The sequence below is a fragment of the Solanum tuberosum genome, unplaced genomic scaffold (genome assembly GCF_000226075.1).
Source record: "Solanum tuberosum cultivar DM 1-3 516 R44 unplaced genomic scaffold, SolTub_3.0 scf00008, whole genome shotgun sequence".
Classification (NCBI taxonomy): domain Eukaryota; kingdom Viridiplantae; phylum Streptophyta; class Magnoliopsida; order Solanales; family Solanaceae; genus Solanum; species Solanum tuberosum.
In genome coordinates this window covers 2,180,599-2,197,759 of record NW_006238934.1, presented here as the reverse complement: position 1 = coordinate 2,197,759, position 17,161 = coordinate 2,180,599, and the positions used below count along the sequence as shown (strand labels likewise).

Below are 17,161 nucleotides of genomic sequence, written 5' to 3'. Positions count from 1 at the left end.
CTACAATTATAAATAGACCCTTAGGGCTCCATAATTAGGGTTCGATATTATTTTGGTGTGCAAGAGCAAGATTCGTCTTTTGTAATAGGTTTTGATCTTCTAAACTCTTCTATTTTCCGGAAATCGCACGAACAATTGTATTTTGTGGTTTTCTAATAACATGAGTGACTAAACGCCCTAGTTCTGGGGCTGTAGCTACGAATGGATTGTTGATTATTAAAGGCTTTATGAATTAATTCTTGGTTGTCATTATAAGCTACTTCTATATTCTTGTTTTTAGTATTTTATGCTTGATCACCATAAGATAAATACATTGTCTGATCTTAAAATCGAGAGAGGAGGGATTAGATAGACCAGAGAATATAGAGAGCTCGATCGATCCATTTGATTGAGGTGGTTTGTGTTTAGGAGTGACGCCCGGACGAACAACTTGTTTGGTTACAAAATAGGATGAAATATAAATGTTCGCCAATTAGTCTATTTATCCCCGCTCAACGATGTAGTTAGATAGCTAACTGGAGTAGGCGACTAGAGGTGTGTAGCCCGACTAAAACAATTAACCCTATAAACCACTAACTTGACAACTGAAATTCATTCTAAGCCAATAATATGATACATGAGATTCATGGCATGCTGCAACCCTAGAATTGTCCTTTACTTACTTGAAACATCATCTTAAAGTCGTTCACATTTAGTTACGTTTATTTAGTTCATAATTAGTAGTAGTTAACAATCAATCATCAACTCTTGAAAAGGTTACTTTTACTTTTATTTGTAGAATTAAGTGTTAGATATAAATTGATCATAAGTCCCTTGGGAAAGATAACTCGTTCTTAAAGAATTTATATTACTTGCACGACCACATACACTTGCGTGTATATTGGGGAGCAACAATAGTCTGATACTTGGGAGATGTTACTGAATAAACTGTAAATTTGAGCCTGTAATGAGAAGATAGCATAGGATCATTGACTTGCCGCAAAATTTTCAAGCTTATGTAACTTTCAGATGTAATTCACTTTTTCAAAAAGCCACAATTCCATGTAGCTATCGAATGTACAGTAGATTTCAAGTTTTGAAAACACAAATAGGACCTCCTTAAATAGATAACATTTGTAGTAGGATTAACTGAACTGATGATCTCTATAACCAGCTTCATTAGTTTTTGACAAGCCTCAAAGTAGTTGATGTAACAACTGGTGAACTTCAGCCACTCCAACGGAAAGTACTAACGATCAATGAAAGATTTGTTCATAAGATCAACTGCAGAATCCATGAACTGCAAGCACAAAAAAACAATAGTGAAGTGTCAAAAAGGTAAAATGACACTTGCACGAACATACCCACAGGTCTATGCAAGAATCCAGCTACGAATGTGCATCGTTGTAATAAAAACTCTATTTTTCACATTCTTGACTGTACTTCTGAATGTCTAATTGAGAAGTTTATGCTAGCTAGGAGGAAGGGGAGAGCAGCAGCAGCATCTTATTTGTTAATTAGCCAAATACTCTTATGAGTGCAGTTATACTACCTACATTCACCACTTTGGTTATTATTTTTGCAAATGCACAGGAAATGAAACTACCAACTCCACCTTCTTCAGAAATCAACATATTTTTGAAATTAGACCACCTTTCGTAAAACTTGATCCTTCACAAAAAGCTATTAAAGAAAGACAAGTATGTGCATACTCTTAGTCGAAAGTTTTAGTGGTTAACAATTGGACAATTTTATTTGACTATAAAACCAAATGTACACATACACATGCGCTCACGGATGTCAGTATGATGTCTATAATCACCAATACCCATCAGTCTTCGCTACAAATGAGGGATAGCACCTTCTTTTCTAACCATTCTGTTAGTATTCCCTCTTTAAACTATACTAGTCTTGAATCCACTGAGCAAATATGCCATGGAAAGTATGGTAACTTTCTACAGCTTTTAGGGCTACTCATTTGCTATATCCATATTCCGCAAATTTTGTAAGCTATTACATTGAAGTTCAAAAAAGGTTATAACTTTTGCAGGTAAAGCTAAATCAGTTCTGAGATAAGGCAGAAACAAAGGTTATGTGAAAGGAATGAACAACTTGTTTTAGTGGCAATCAATAAATTAACTAACGAAACTAGTTGCTTTCACAAGATCTACACCAGTCACTGGTTTTGTTTCAACAGGATTGTTCTTTAGATAATTGGAACTGTTAACTAGACAAAGTAAAAAATTTACCTTCCCAACTGACTTCAGTTCTCGCCCAACAGGTTCCATAAATTTCAAGTCGACTTCAATGGGCCATACCTGCATGCATATAAAAAGTAGGGAGTGTTAAAACTGAACGCTGGAACTTAATGAAGAGGCTCAAGAGAAAAGCCAAAAACTAATTCAGATAACATATTTAGCACAGACAGCCAACTACCATAAGTAATCACATTTGCTCAATTCAACAAGTGTCATTCATGTGAGCTTTCCCCTCCTTCAACACGCAAAAGTAAAGGAATCTGATTTACTTCTTTACACTACTGATATACAACATCATCATTCCCATTCCCTAAATGTGCAAAAGGTGGTTTCAAGCCAAGAATCAATTCAATCTTTATTATACCTAACAAAGACAACTGGTAGAATTTCTAAATGCCAACTTAAATCCCCTCTGCAAAGTAGTCCTATCATTTAAAATATGTAACCATCAGACTGCAATATAGAAATGCCTAAACTTGGCTGAACCTACATTAAGCTAACAAAAAAACTAATCAAAAAAGAAGGCTACAACAAAAAACACTTGACCTGCTGGCTGAACTAAATAACATCGCCACCAAAAGCAATTTTTTACTTTTTTTTCATTCCAACACCTAGACATGAAAATAAGACCCTCATATGCTTCACAGTGAGCACATGCACATCAATCTCTAATTACCTTTGCCCTACAAGCTAAGCATGAGCAACAACTCGATTACAGCTGCAAGCTTACGTTAAACAAATCACCAGTCCTCTCAAAGGATTCAGAATTCTATAAATAGTTCATGATAACAGTCGAAGAAGTGCAGCATCCAACTGAACAAATTTCTAAAGACAGAAATTACCATCTTTAGACTTAAAAGTATTAACTCTATCACTTTCTCCAACAAAGTCATAGTTCCAGTAGAGAAGTAAATCATTTCGGATTCTAATAGTAAGAATTCCATTGTCACTGTAGATAAAATAAAAAGAACAAGTTAAATTATAGAAGCACCTTAAGCCCCAGAAGCTTGATAGGTGGATTCTGTCCAGGAACAATGCAATCAGGGCCTGCTGCTTCTACTATTGCCTCCGTCCCCAATCCGCTTCCAATTGGATCTGGATGCTGCAATTCCCAATCCAAAAAAACCACAAAGATTACATCTTTCGAAGCAACTCCCATACCCCACCACCCCACCCCAAAGAAAAGAGAAAAAAATACCACACAAACAACTCAAAAGTAAACACTACCATATACAAATTTTAGAGAAAAGTGAAACTCACAAAATGAGAAACAACAAAACAGAAACAAATATATGACTGCAAAAAAAAAAAAACGAACCTTCATGATAGAGAGAGCATAATCGGAAAGAGGGTTTTGAGGTATACGAAGAACAGGGGAATAATGAATTTTGGGGATGGGTTTTGCACCAGAAGAAGCTCTCCAAGGAACATCTTTCTGTAAGGCAGCAGCTCCTCCACCCATTCCGGCAATTTCTATATCTATGGATTCTTGTGAAACAGAAAAAAAAACCCTTTTTTCTATTGCAGGATTGAAATTTGTAGCGATAAAGACGAAGATGAACAGTGAAGAAGAAGAAGATGAATATAGCAAAGCGTTAGCTACAAGAAGTGGCACTGACTGGATTTTCCTATCAATTTTTATCTGGGCTTTTTTTTAGTGGACGGAATCTATTTTTATCATAAGATATTATTTTATTTTTCAAAAATTAATTATGATTACTTGCTAGAAATTTATGTCCAAACACATAGTATTATTTATAATTGTGAAGTGATTTTTAGTAAAGTTTTTTTTTTTTCTCACCTGGATTCCACATTAGAGTTTGATTACTTTGGGTAGGGTTTCATTAAGAGGAAAGCGCTCCTACCAAAAAAAAATACTCATACAAGTTCAAACCTGAAACAACCCCATTTACTACAATACAGAGCTCCCAAAATCTCGAGAAGCAGCAGTCACATTCACTGCACCACTGAACTCTCGAGGAGCAACAACTTCATTCACTGCATCACATCTTTGGTGGTAAGTGATTTAAAGGTGATTTTGCATGTTAACTAATAGTGATTAAAGTGTTGAAAAATTATGTGCAAACACATTATTTAATATAGTAAAGTGATTTAATAAGGTAAAAAAGCATGTTAATTAATCATGAGTAAATGTTTTAAAAGTATATACAAACACATATCATATATCTATTAACTTATCATAAATATTGAGAGCGACTAAATTTTTAACAATAACATCACAACATTTTTTTTCGCATCAAGTAGAGTGAAATGACTAGAAGATGATTGTTAGTTGTGACTATTTACACCAAATTAAGCATTTTAGCCTGATGTCACAAACTAAGACTTCAACTAACACTCCGTGTGACACTCGATAACTTACACAGGATTATGACACTTGGTTAAAATTTAAAGTGAACACACATATCATTGATCAAGTGAAAAGTAATAAAAGCGTTTATGAAAGTGAAAATACAAAATTAAATAGGTACTACTTTCTGATACCATTGTCTAAACACTAAACTATGTGCAATGACCCATTAAAAAAAACTATAAATAACCTGTAAACATCAGAAATTGTTGCCTTCAAAGTTCACTGAAGAATAAAAATTTCTCTAAAGAGGGCAAAATTACAGAACAAATTACACTTAAACAAACCATTCCTGAGCTGCAGCACGCGACAAAGCAGTTATCAAATACATATATGAGTTACACACGGCTGCATTGCCAGTCATCTTCAACGATTCAACACACTGAAACCAACGAACAAAAACTAAGAGAAATGAATACCAGTATAACAAATGGTCATGGTTGTGGACCACATATCCAGTTTTGGATTTGGGGTCTAATCCCACCTTAATGGAACAGGAATCGCGATGAATGTGTCCTTTTTAGTGTCCTTGTGTTGCAGCTGCTGCTAATCTCTGCCATCTTAGTTCTCGCTGCTCTTCCAGTTCAGTGGCCTGGGCTGCTTTCTCAGAATACTGTCTTTGGCACTCATCGAACAGATTAGCATCCATTTCCATGAACATTTTGCGAACATTTACAGTCAGTCCATGGATAGCTTGATTCCAATGATTATCTATGTTCTTTTGCAGAGCATCAAAAATGATCGGGAAAATGACATTGCGGTTCTGGGCGATCAATCCCACTATGTGCTCATTGTTCCATAGAAATAGGGCTCGTTCTGCAACCTGAAATATGAATTTGCTTCAGAAATACCACAAAAGATATAATAGATTGCCATCTCATGATCCAACAAATTATTATCAGATGATATCAAAATAAAATTAATATAAAGTGTAACTTACTACTAGAACATTTCTCAACAGAAAGCTGCTGCAAATGTACAAATGAAAAAAAGGACAAAAAACAAAAAGAATGGTTTTTACTGCACAAGCAAATAATGTTTCCAATGTCCACACGAAATATTTTGAATTCACGCCTATACTTGAACATGAATGTGCTTAAGACATCTAGTCGGTCTGATCAGAAATAGACGTTGCAATTGACCTTCTAGGAAAGAACTTTGAATGAGACAAATGGACATATAACCAAAGAATTTCACAACCACCATCTCTGGAGTACACAGCTAAACCTATTACAGTCAAAAGCAAGCCGATTCACAAAGAAAGAAACTCTAAATAGATTATAAAAAAAAAAAAGGATTCACCGAGAAGTTCAACTGAAATCACAAGAAAAGAATCACTCATCCAACAAATAAAAAGGTCATCCCAAAAGTATCCATATCTTATACTAGTGAAATCAATAAAAAGAACTCAGAATCTGACCCTTACCTAGCTATCTTTCTTGGGTAACAGGACAAGATTCTAAAGCTTGATTGGGTAAAAGTTCTAGGACAGAAGTGGCCAAAAGAGTAACTACAACTAAGGCAACCTTTCATAATCTTCCCATCTCCAATCCGTGTTAGGTTCTTTAGCAGTTCAAGGAACTCAAGAAAAATTCAAAACAGAAAAAAGAAAGCACCTCTAAAAAGTGCAAGCTTATAATTTGAACTGAACTACTCATGCAGCAATAGTAACTAGCAACAAAGTGCTGCCCATAAAAAGGATAGTAAAGTAGAATACATCCATATCCAAGCTCACTCTATGCTTTTAACAGATTTTCTTGTGCTTCTCACCACAAAGCAAAAAAAGAAAATAGCAAAGACGCTTCAGAACAGGAAAAGGAATTTTTACAATTTCACCTCCTAAGCAACGTAGCAGAAACCAAGCACTAGAACCCTAACACTCATTCACTTAATCAAGGGAAACACTGAAACAATAAGCTGATCAAATACTGAAAACAGATATATGCTCATAATACAGGTAGGCCATTTCACTCCAGCTTCTGGTCCTTTGAAGAAAGCATCCATCATAATCCTTGATGAAGGTTGATGATATTGTGATTGCAGGTAGTGAAAGAAATAAACCTGAACCTGTAATCACTCTTTCACCAAGAATCTTGGAAAGCTGGGATACTTGTTGGGTATAACAGTAGAAAGAACAAAATCTGGGAAAAAAGGAAAAATATTCGCTCAATTGGCCTCTCTATGGTGCTGAGGGTCTCCCGGAAACAGCCTCTCTACCTCCACGAGGTAGTGGTAAGGTCTGCGTACAATTTACCCTTCCCAGACCCCACCTAGTGGGATCTCACTGGGCATGTTGTTGTTGTTGTTGATTGGCCTCTCTATGGTAATGAATGCCCCTCTTCTCTTCTCTGGCGTCTAAAACGAACAACCCTTCACCCCTATAATAGGGGTATTGCATAAATAGACAGGTCACTCTGTGGGATTGACAATCTTTGCTCTATAATGTTAGGTCCCAATCTTTGTTATGACCCTTAGTTATAAACCTACTTCACAAGCACATAAAACTATTGTTAAGGCAAGTGAAGGTGATGGAACATGGGCATTTGGATGTGGTTGAAGGAGAACAAAATTAATTAGTACGATAATTAACAGCACACATTCAAGGGTATTTTGTAATGTACAATCAAGAAAGGGAAGACAACACAATTAGTTTCACTATTTCTCTTCCTATTCCCCTCAAATTCTAGAAACTACCCAAGAATCTCCTAAAGCTATTAAGACATTGATTTAGCTACTCCCCTCCCTCAAGGCTGCATTAGACTACGTGCCCGTTTGGATTAACTTATTTTTAGGTGCTTTTGACTTTAAGTAGTTTTTTAGTTTTGGAGGTATTTGGAAAGTTTATAAAGTGTTTTTAAGCACCCATTTTTAGGTCAAAAAAGTTTAAAAAGTAAGTCAAAAGTTAAAAGTAGGGTACCATCTACTTATGACATCTAACTTTTGACTTATAAGTTAACTTTTTATAAGCCCATCCAAACAGGCCCTACCACTCCCTCCGTTTCAATTTGTTTTATCTTACTTTCCTTTTTAGTCCATTTAAAGAAAAAAAAATGACTCTTTCCTTTCCTGGCAACTCTTTAATTCTAACATTCCACATGGCATGTTTAAAACTGCAAGATTAAAGGACATTTTAGTGCATTCCATATATCTTTAATTTAAGACCAAAAGATTCAAACGTTTTTTTTACTTTCTTAAATTCCGTGTCAAGTCAAAACCAGACAAACAAATTGAAAAGGAGGGAGTAATATTTTCACCATTAAAAAAAAAGATTTAAGTATTTTTTTTGTTAAAAGCCAAGAATACCCGAGGGACAATGGCATACAGTTTGAAACTCGATGGACATGTCCGTTCCCTATACCCTTATCCACACTTAAATACCAGCTTTTGTGTATGACACGAAAAAAAAAAGGAAAGAAGGAACTTGTAATTTGTTGTCTCTCATTAATGATTAAACAACACCTTTCTGGAAAGATGCTCTAATAAAGTGTGCTTCTCCTCTTTTTCATTAGCTAGAGCTTCAAAGTTTGTGGTTTGTCACCCCCAAGGCCTAGCTCAAGTGGCAAAAGGTGGAGGATTTGTGGCTTAGGTCGCAGGTTCAAGCCCTACACCATGCAAAGTGAAGCCCGGTATTTAAGTGGAAAAGGGTAGAGGGGCGGACCCATTATCCACCGTGTTTAGAAGGCTGTGATTGGTCCAAAGGGCGGGTCACAGACGAATTTCTCGGTTATCAAAAAAAAAAAAATTGTGGTTTGTCAATTAGAATCAAGTAGTCACTACTTAATAAAAAAAAAAAAAAATCAAGTTGACACAAGTCACATTAGAATTTGCAGTTTAGCAAGAATTCTCTCATGCATAAAAACTTTTCTTTTGAATTAAAATATCCGTCTCCACTACTTTTAACACTATTTGATGATACAACTGCAGAAGACAAAAGTAAAGAGGCTAGTACCACATATATTTAGAAAGCAAGCAACACAATGATAAGACCAGTGAAGCTCATATGGCATATATATCAAGGGTTGAAGGTTATGCACCAAGAAAATAAAAATAAGTGTGAAAAGTTAGCTGATCTCTTCTTGTTTGGTAGACAAGTTCTTACTGGCCAAAAGGTGATAGCATAACCCTGAAGCTATGCTAACCGAAAAGGGTAGCTCCACCTCTTAAATTTGTTTTCAGTTTCCCCTCAATAAGAACTAATACATTGGTCCAGAACAAATTGAGACAGCCAAAATTTGTTCCACTTAAATGGATTATGTACAGACATAAAATAAAGTAAAGCTTTTTCCGAAACTTATTACTACCATCAAAGCACCACATTTCATTTTGATAGTACGCTATTGATCGAGTATGAGCAGTATAATGAGGAAATTCCTCTTTTGGGGAGTTATAAGTTACATCAACCCTAGATAATCAGCTAGGTGATGAGACCTCAGGAAGAAGGTACCCTCTATCTTGACATATAAATAGATGGCAGGCCAAAAGACGCTAATTAGACCTCTAATGTTACTCAAGTGCGAGGACAAAATGATTCACGTGTAACTATATTAGATACTGATTTTTGATAAAGCATTTGTGACATAATTATTTTATATGAACGACAGCATGAGCGCCAAGAATATGACAACACTCTTTCCATACAAGAAGTCAAGAAGCAAAAATGGTAACTGATAAGACTAAGCTTCTCCACATTCTAATGTTCATGTGGCAGTTCTAAATTGGATAGTAGAAGACAGTTGTAGCCTCATGGACTTGCAACAGAAATAGCAGACAAGAAACTTATACGAGAATAGTTACGACAAAAGTAGTACTTGACAAAAAAGAAAGATATTTATGATAAAAACAGACTGGACGGAGTTAGTAAAGTGCAACTGTTAACAAACAATTTTGCTAAGAACCTACAACAACGTGATACGTCAATTGTCCTTTAATGAAAATGGGAAACGAGGACAAAAAAGCAGCCTACAGGGAGTACCGTCAGTAGGAAGTTAGCAGTATGAAAAAAGAAACTCATCTTTGTCATGTGGAAGATAATAGAATCTATGAAAAAGTCACAAAGCACATCCTCAAATCCAAAGAGTTTTTACTGATCCTCTCAGGCCTGCATAAGGTGCCTTCTGAGAAACATCCAATTCTTAGATTTTTTTTATGATAATCGCAGTGTCCAGGTCAGCTTGCGCGTACCTCAACTAATTTCACAAGGCTACTATCTCCTACCAACACAAGTACCGTGCAACTCTGTCCACCAAATCTTGGACAAATGGAACACCCAATACATGGATTAGTTAACGGAATATGACAAATCAGAAGGAAATACTATTAAAACTGGATAGAGATAACATAATGGCACACCGGAGAAATGCCAATTGTTCCCATCTAAGCACTATCTACTTCATTTCTTCACTTATTAACACAGTTATACATGTGAACACAATCATTTGAAAATGCTTCTCCAGAAACAAACAAAAAAGAGTAAGAAAGAGCAACTTGGTAGGATCTAACCAACCAAAAAAACAGAAAGCGCAGTCACACAATTTTCTATTCTACCCACAGTTCAAAGCAAATGTATATTTAATCGACAATTGAAATGGATAAAAGCTGAGTTACTGATGAATAGTAAATTGATAAACAAAAGATGCATGGAGCAAATAACAAATAAACACTACAAATTTCCCTTAACCTGGAAGTGTGGGCTGTTAAGGCAACGAGCAATCTGTCTAAAAAGAGGAACCATGCAACGCTGAAATTCTGCCGCCTGTGTGGTCTCCAACACTTCTTCAAGCTCCTGAAGAAAGAGGACTTCTTTTTGGCAATTAGTGACAGGCCAGTATTTCAACAAACCCCTTATAACCGTATCAGACAACTTGTAATCCTTTTCAACAAACTGAACAATACAGTAGGATAATTGCTGATGATACATGGCAACCGTTTTCGGTTTGTGCAGTGGTATGAGTGCCCGAACAAGGAATAGCTTGTGTTCCTCTTTCATGGGTAATGCAAAACCATTTATAATACTCCCTAGAATCTCTAGTAACTCACCTATCCCACTGTGCCTCTCTGTCTCATAAATAAACCTATAAAAGATGTTATTGATTCCCTTCCTTATAAATGGTCTATGCACCATAAACTTCCCATATACGCGGTGAAGTATAGTTTTCAAATACTCTCTTTCCCTTGGGTCCTCGGAATCAAACAAATCCAATAACTTCAATACAAATGAGTGATCAATAAAGCGTTTAGCTAACTTTGTGTCAGTATCTGATGAAACCACATACCTCAACAGCAATTCATACACAAGCTGTAAATGAGGCCAAGATGGCTCGAGACATGGCTCATCCTCTTCCTGTTCCACATTTTCGGATCCTGTATTCTCATGAGACGCCGGAGGTAAACAACGAAATATATTCACTGATATCATCCTTGCCATTTCTTCTTGATTATTTTCATTGATTTTTCCAGCACCAGATTGAACATATTCTACAAGCTCCACAAGTGTTTGCCTTTTTATCTCTTTCTCCCTTACCAATTTCATCGTATCAGTAAAATCAAACTGAAAACAACAAATCTGTAGTTTCCTAAAAAACAACACTTGACGTTCGGATATCGGGACATCACGAAACAAGGGAAGGTTCTCAATGTTTCCCGGTGCTGGAGCTGCAGATGTCATCACTGAAGGTATCTGTTGTGATTGAATCGAATTCGTTACCATGTTTCCTCTCGAAGCATGATTCACCACTACATCAGACGTCGAAACATTGCCGGAATTCCTACCCCCCGCCGGCGGCGCGTGACCAAAATCAGATACTTCTGATTTAGGCACCTTTTTATGCCCTCGCTTTATGATATTTTTCAACATTATCCCTTCCAATCAAAACAAAAACCCTAACTATAACTTTTACCTACCTATAGATATCAAAAACCTCAACTAAAAACAGAAACTTTTCGTTAGTAAACAGAGATCGAGAAGATAAAAGAGCTTTAATAATTGCAATGTGTAGTTCACAAGTACCTGATTTTACCATACATGAAATGAAATCTATAACCGGAGATGAGAAACATCACCGTCTGGAAATTTCAATTAGTGTGTAGTAACGGCGATCCATGACCGCCGGAGAACGGGAAAATGATCGGAGGGAGTGGAATTTTCCGGCGATCAATTGAGATAATGAGGGGTAGAAAAAGTAAAATAGATATTACAGAAATTTGAAGTAGAACTAGAAAAGAGAGAGAAAGTGACGAAAGTGGGATAATTAAAAATTGAGGGGACGCTAATGAAAATGATTGATTGAAAATGCGCTTTTTTGACATTTCACGGAATATATTTTTCTTCTTATCCGTTTGTGCTAAGATAAGTTCGTTCCATATAATACGCGGTCCGTTCGATATATTTTATTTAATACTCGAATTAAATTTTAATCGAACATTTCAACAATTTCTAATAAAATGTTTTAGTTCGATACCTTGATTATTTTTTTCTCTTTTTATGTGTTTTCATTCGCATATTATATAATTAAGTTAATTATATAGAATATATATATTATTTTATCCAACTATAGTATTTGGCTCAATGAGACATAAAACTCTAGTTATTTTTAAATAAAATTATATATTTTATGCGATTAATTTAATTATTTAATAGATGAATAAAAATATGTGCAATTTAAATTGAAAGTGTCTAATTGAAATATTTTATTAAGAATTAAAGATATTTAATTGAAACTTGACCTAGTTTAGAATGTCTAAATGTAGTAATGTATTAAGACATTAGATTCTATAAGAGATAATGATCAAAATATGTCTTGAACTATCTTCTTCTTCTTTTTTCGAGTTTCACGTATGAATTATTAGTTATTTATTTTTCTCTTGATCTATCATTATTTATGTATTAATTATTACTATTTGTTTCTTTTTTATTTTATTTAAACGACATTAATAGTTCAAATAATAAAAAATTGATAATAAGATATATTAAATACATAAATAATAATACTTCAGATTTTTTAGAAAAATAGGACAATTTAAGGTTGGAATGTCAACCTCTAAAATAGAAGTAGTTCAAATATATTTTGACCATTTAACTCATTCTATAGTTAAACTAATTAATACTATCAGTATTATCAGATAAAGTCAACTGATTAAGAGTAGTATTAGTAGAAAGATGGATGAACTATTTTCCTTTTATTTTTTTTAATGCTCATCAATTTCGATGGGCTCATGGTAAAACGAACCTATGTAATTCAATATATTATAACTTGTTAATATTATTTTATGATATCAATCAATGTCATTTTAATAGAGCTATATGTTATCAATTATCACTAAAATAAATAGTTCGACTTCATTATATTTCAGCATGAATTTATAGTTGCATTATTCTTGTACACATTCTTCTCAAATTCACTTATGAAATTACGTTAAAAATGCGAAAGGAGTATTACAAAAGGAAAATTATACATAATGACAAACTATTAATTCAAATTAAATGGTATAATCACACTTTGATTTAATTGTGCCATGTAGCAAACTATTCGCCAGTCGCCTCTCTCCCTCAAACTCTCGCTCGCCACTCTCCCTCTCTCGCTCGCTCTCTCTGTCGCTCGCCTCTCTCGCTTTATACAAACAGAAATGTATAAATTGTGTTTATGTTTGTATAAAGCGAGAGAAAATTGTATATACTCATGCAAATACATATATCTTCGTCCTATACACTTATAATTATACAATACAAATATTCCCCTGTCCAGTTCTCTTTTGCCTTTCTCTCTTTCTCGTTTTATACAAACACAGATTATACAAAATACAATGTATAATTTATGTTTGTATAAAGCGAGAGAGAACGATATTTGATATACAAACGTTTTATTTCGATTCAATTGTATATAAATTCAAATTTTATACAGATATACAAACACATAAAATTAAATTGAGAGACTCTCAACGATTTATACAAACGAGAGGCTGACAACAATTTATACAAATAGTCTGCCAGCGAAATTATATAAATTTGAAGAGGAGCCATCGAATTATACAATTGCTTCTTTTGTATATATGTATAGCGAAATAGCCTAGTCATAGCATGTTTGCTATGAAGAGCAATTATGCAAACTTTGCTATAACATACAAATATGAATTTTGTATTTATTATATGTGAAAGTTGTTCTATTACAAACAACAAATTAGCCCAACATAAAATGAGGTGTCACTTAAAAGATTTCAAAATAGTGCAAACATGAGTTTGACTGACTAAAAATTTGTCATGAGTTGTTAAACATTACCACTCATACTTTAGTAGGTAAAAGCCAATTCAAGACAAGTATTACCAATTCAAATTTTCACTTGTCCTCATTTTTAGAATATTTAATTTTTATTTTTTTTTCTATTGAATATCTATCGTAATTTTTAATATGTAATATTAATATATTTTTAATTTTTGTATATACTTAAATCAAATAGTATGTACCTTCACTATTCCACCAAATACTACTACCTTGCATCGGTACAATGAACTAAGATTGATTAATTTGGTAAGATGGCACTTGCTGATCTACCACTATATATTATATTCCTTATTTGACAGTCAACACATGACAAATTAGTAACTCATGTTTTGCTTTATTCATCAATCATGTTTTTTAATATATTTGGCTTGATAAGATTTTCTTTAATTGAGTGTCTTAATTTGTGTAGATAATATTTCAAGCTCAAATTGATTAGATTTATTAAATAATTAATGTTTGAAAATGTATAATCTTAATTTTGAAATCTTTTAAAGTAAATCACTACAATATTGGTGATTTAGACTCATTTTTATAATTTAAAATAATATAAAATAGGTAAATATTATACAAATAATAGAATGATTCTCCAATTGGGATATTCAATCGGATGAACTCTTAATTCAATTTTTAAAATATTTTTACTATTTCTAGAATAAGTTTAATAGTCTATATAATAATCGACTGAATTTAAAAAATATTCTAAAAAATATAAAATTAATAAAATCTTAACTAAAATTTAAACACTTGTAATATTGTGTGACGTACAATAATCTATATAAGACTACTAATTCTTATGAAACACAAATTGTCACATTGTCAACTAACAAGATTGATTATCAAAATAGAAGGGCTAGGAGTTATACTAGTGTCGAAATTTTTTTGTTCAACTAGCTAAATATATATGTATTTTGTTAAATAGCTATTAATATTGTTACACCCTTTTTTATGTTGGGCTTTTTCAACTAAAATAATGGTATTAAATATGAATTATTTATTTAACAAAATAAGAATCCCCACGGAAAATTGGGTAATGGTGCTGTAAGTCATCCTTTTGAATTATTAATAAAAAAAAATTATTTTTTTTATTAAAATACAAAAACAAAAGATCAGTAAGTAATGCTGTAGAATTATTAGGAGTATATTTGTGACTCGTAAGTTTAACAATTTGATTAGTCCTAACTAAGATGTCTAGTGACAGTTTTGACCTCATACGCCATTAAGATGCATAAATGCAACATCCCTCTGGGTCTTTTCGTCTCTAGTACAGATCAAATCACAGGATCTCTGTGTGTATGCACTGACGAGCTATATCTCCCAGACGAAAGACTTCTAATCCTAATTATCACATCTAAAAATTGAGTCTGCTCGTTTCGGTTAAACCAAAGATTATCATTTTATTAAAAGTGTTTGGATCTCAATTTATGTACCACATCTAAAAAGTGAGTTTACTCGTTCTAGTTAAATCAAATATTATCATTTTATTATAAACCAATGATTATCAATTTATTAAAAGTGTTTGGTTTCCAAATACATGATATCTCTTAGGGCATTGATTTAAATACAATGAAAAAGAAAACAACAAAACAATAATGATTAATGACGGATCTATGACGGCTTCGGGTGATTCACATGGTGAAATCGTTGATTATAGTGTTACTTTTCGGTCTCAGATTCTATTTTCTTTCTTATGTGCTTACTGTTACTCCTCTTACTATTACTCCTCTGTTGAATATGTACTATATTCTAATTTTTTTTATCATGAATGAATGTGTTTATAACTATTGCTTCTATGTTGAATATATCTCATATATATAGTCTTGCGGACTTACTTCTTTACTGTTCCTCCTTAAGGCAGAAGATCGCAACCTTCGTTTGAAGACTATGTATGAATTAGGAAGAGAGGTATAGAAACCAAACTTTATTTCATATGATTATTTTACAAGCAAACCTTATTATATCTTACATACTCATGACATAAAAGAAATACTTTTTCCTGACGGGAGAAGTTACTACTCACTACTCTCAAAGACACCTAACATTTTTCTTCGATTGTTGTTTTCTCAGAAAATGTAGTCTGCCTTTCTAGTATGAAGTTCCTCTCCTTTTATATATATATATATATATATATATATATTTATGTCTAAACTTCATATATATAGAGAGATATGTATCATCAACAAAACTTCATATCAATTGGTTAGTATGATCTTTTGTCGTTCTTAAGGAAAAAAATATAATGAGAGGTAAGGAGCCAATTCTGATAGGTCGAGGTATCCAACCCATTTAAAATGAATTAATTTGAATAGATATCCATATAAATTACTCATTCAGTCATTCCTAATTTCTACTATAATATGGATATTCATATTTATCCATATTATTTATTGGATAACTCATTTTTACCCGTTTAAACTATTTATTCGACTCATATTTGATTGGGCCCACTCATTTGTCACTCGGATAAACCGTAGTGTTTATCAGGTGAGTTCTAATTTCAATTGTTGTTGCTTGGATTTTCACAATTTCCCCCAACTCGATGTTTGAATTGACTTATTTTAAGTGTTTTTAACCACTTTTGGTGTGTTTACCTTTTAATAGGCCACACGAATCGAATTCAAGGATGATATAATTATGGAGATCCTTAGCAAGTTGCCCGTCCGGTATCTTGTTCAATTTAAATGTGTTTCAAAATTGTGGAACACATTAATCTCTGATCCTTACTTTACAAAGAAGCATCTCAATCGTGCCAAGAATGATCCACATTCCCAAAAACTTCTTTTTTACCAACGTAACCCTATGGATTTTACATCTTCCCTATATTCTTGTCCTATATCGTCTAGCAAACTGGTTGACTAGGTACATAAACTTGACAACCCTTCAAACTTATGATGTGGAACCCCTCCACAAGAGAATCAATACTACTCCCTCAACCAGGATTTTTACTGCAAAATAGTGATTGTATGGGGGGATTGGGTTATGACTCAACTAGTGGTGACTATAAGATCCTGTTTATTAATGGAGAAGAATTACCTGGTGGTCAAATTCTCACGTTGAAAAGTGGTTTATGGAGAAATATTGATAAACATTCTCGTGGGGTTGACAGTTGGCTGGGTGGTATAGGTTTTGCTTTAGCAGTAGTAAACGATGCATTTCATTGGATTTGTATGTCCGAAGACTATGATATATAGTAGTTCATGAACTTTTTATTTGGTTTCATTTAGCATTTCAAATAAAGTGTACACAGAGATGTCATTACCAAAGAAAATATTAGGAGGCTT

At 33.6% G+C, this 17,161-nt stretch overlaps 2 protein-coding genes across 2 annotated transcripts; both read right to left on the bottom strand.

The window, feature by feature from the left end:
• Positions 1–973: 973 nt before the first annotated feature.
• Positions 974–3,890, bottom strand: LOC102589063 (uncharacterized). The gene is made up of 4 exons (XM_006339029.2): positions 3,556–3,890; positions 3,229–3,339; positions 2,229–2,297; positions 974–1,279 (listed from the first exon to the last, which is right to left on the bottom strand). The coding sequence occupies exons 1-4, from the start codon at positions 3,697–3,699 to the stop codon at positions 1,229–1,231; spliced, it is 375 nt and encodes a 124-aa protein (XP_006339091.1). The 5' UTR covers positions 3,700–3,890; the 3' UTR covers positions 974–1,228.
• Positions 3,891–4,706: 816 nt separating this feature from the next.
• Positions 4,707–11,461, bottom strand: LOC102588732 (serine/threonine protein phosphatase 2A 57 kDa regulatory subunit B' beta isoform-like). Its single transcript, XM_006339028.2, has 3 exons — positions 10,286–11,461; positions 5,093–5,431; positions 4,707–4,990 (listed from the first exon to the last, which is right to left on the bottom strand). Exons 1-2 carry the CDS (start codon positions 11,459–11,461, stop codon positions 5,129–5,131), a joined length of 1,479 nt encoding a protein of 492 aa, XP_006339090.1. The 3' UTR covers positions 4,707–4,990; positions 5,093–5,128.
• Positions 11,462–17,161: the final 5,700 nt, after the last annotated feature.

Coding starts and splice junctions, on each gene's coding strand:
- LOC102589063 (XM_006339029.2), bottom strand. CDS start 3,699: ATGGGTGGAGGAGCTGCTGCCTTACAGAAAGATGTTCCTTGGAGAGCT. Junction 3,340..3,555: donor ATGCTCTCTCTATCATGAAG/GTTCGTTTTTTT, acceptor TGGGAATTGCAG/CATCCAGATCCAATTGGAAG. Junction 1,280..2,228: donor AACTGAAGTCAGTTGGGAAG/GTAAATTTTTTA, acceptor TTGTGCTTGCAG/TTCATGGATTCTGCAGTTGA.
- LOC102588732 (XM_006339028.2), bottom strand. CDS start 11,461: ATGTTGAAAAATATCATAAAGCGAGGGCATAAAAAGGTGCCTAAATCA. Junction 5,432..10,285: donor TTAACAGCCCACACTTCCAG/GTTAAGGGAAAT, acceptor TTCATATTTCAG/GTTGCAGAACGAGCCCTATT.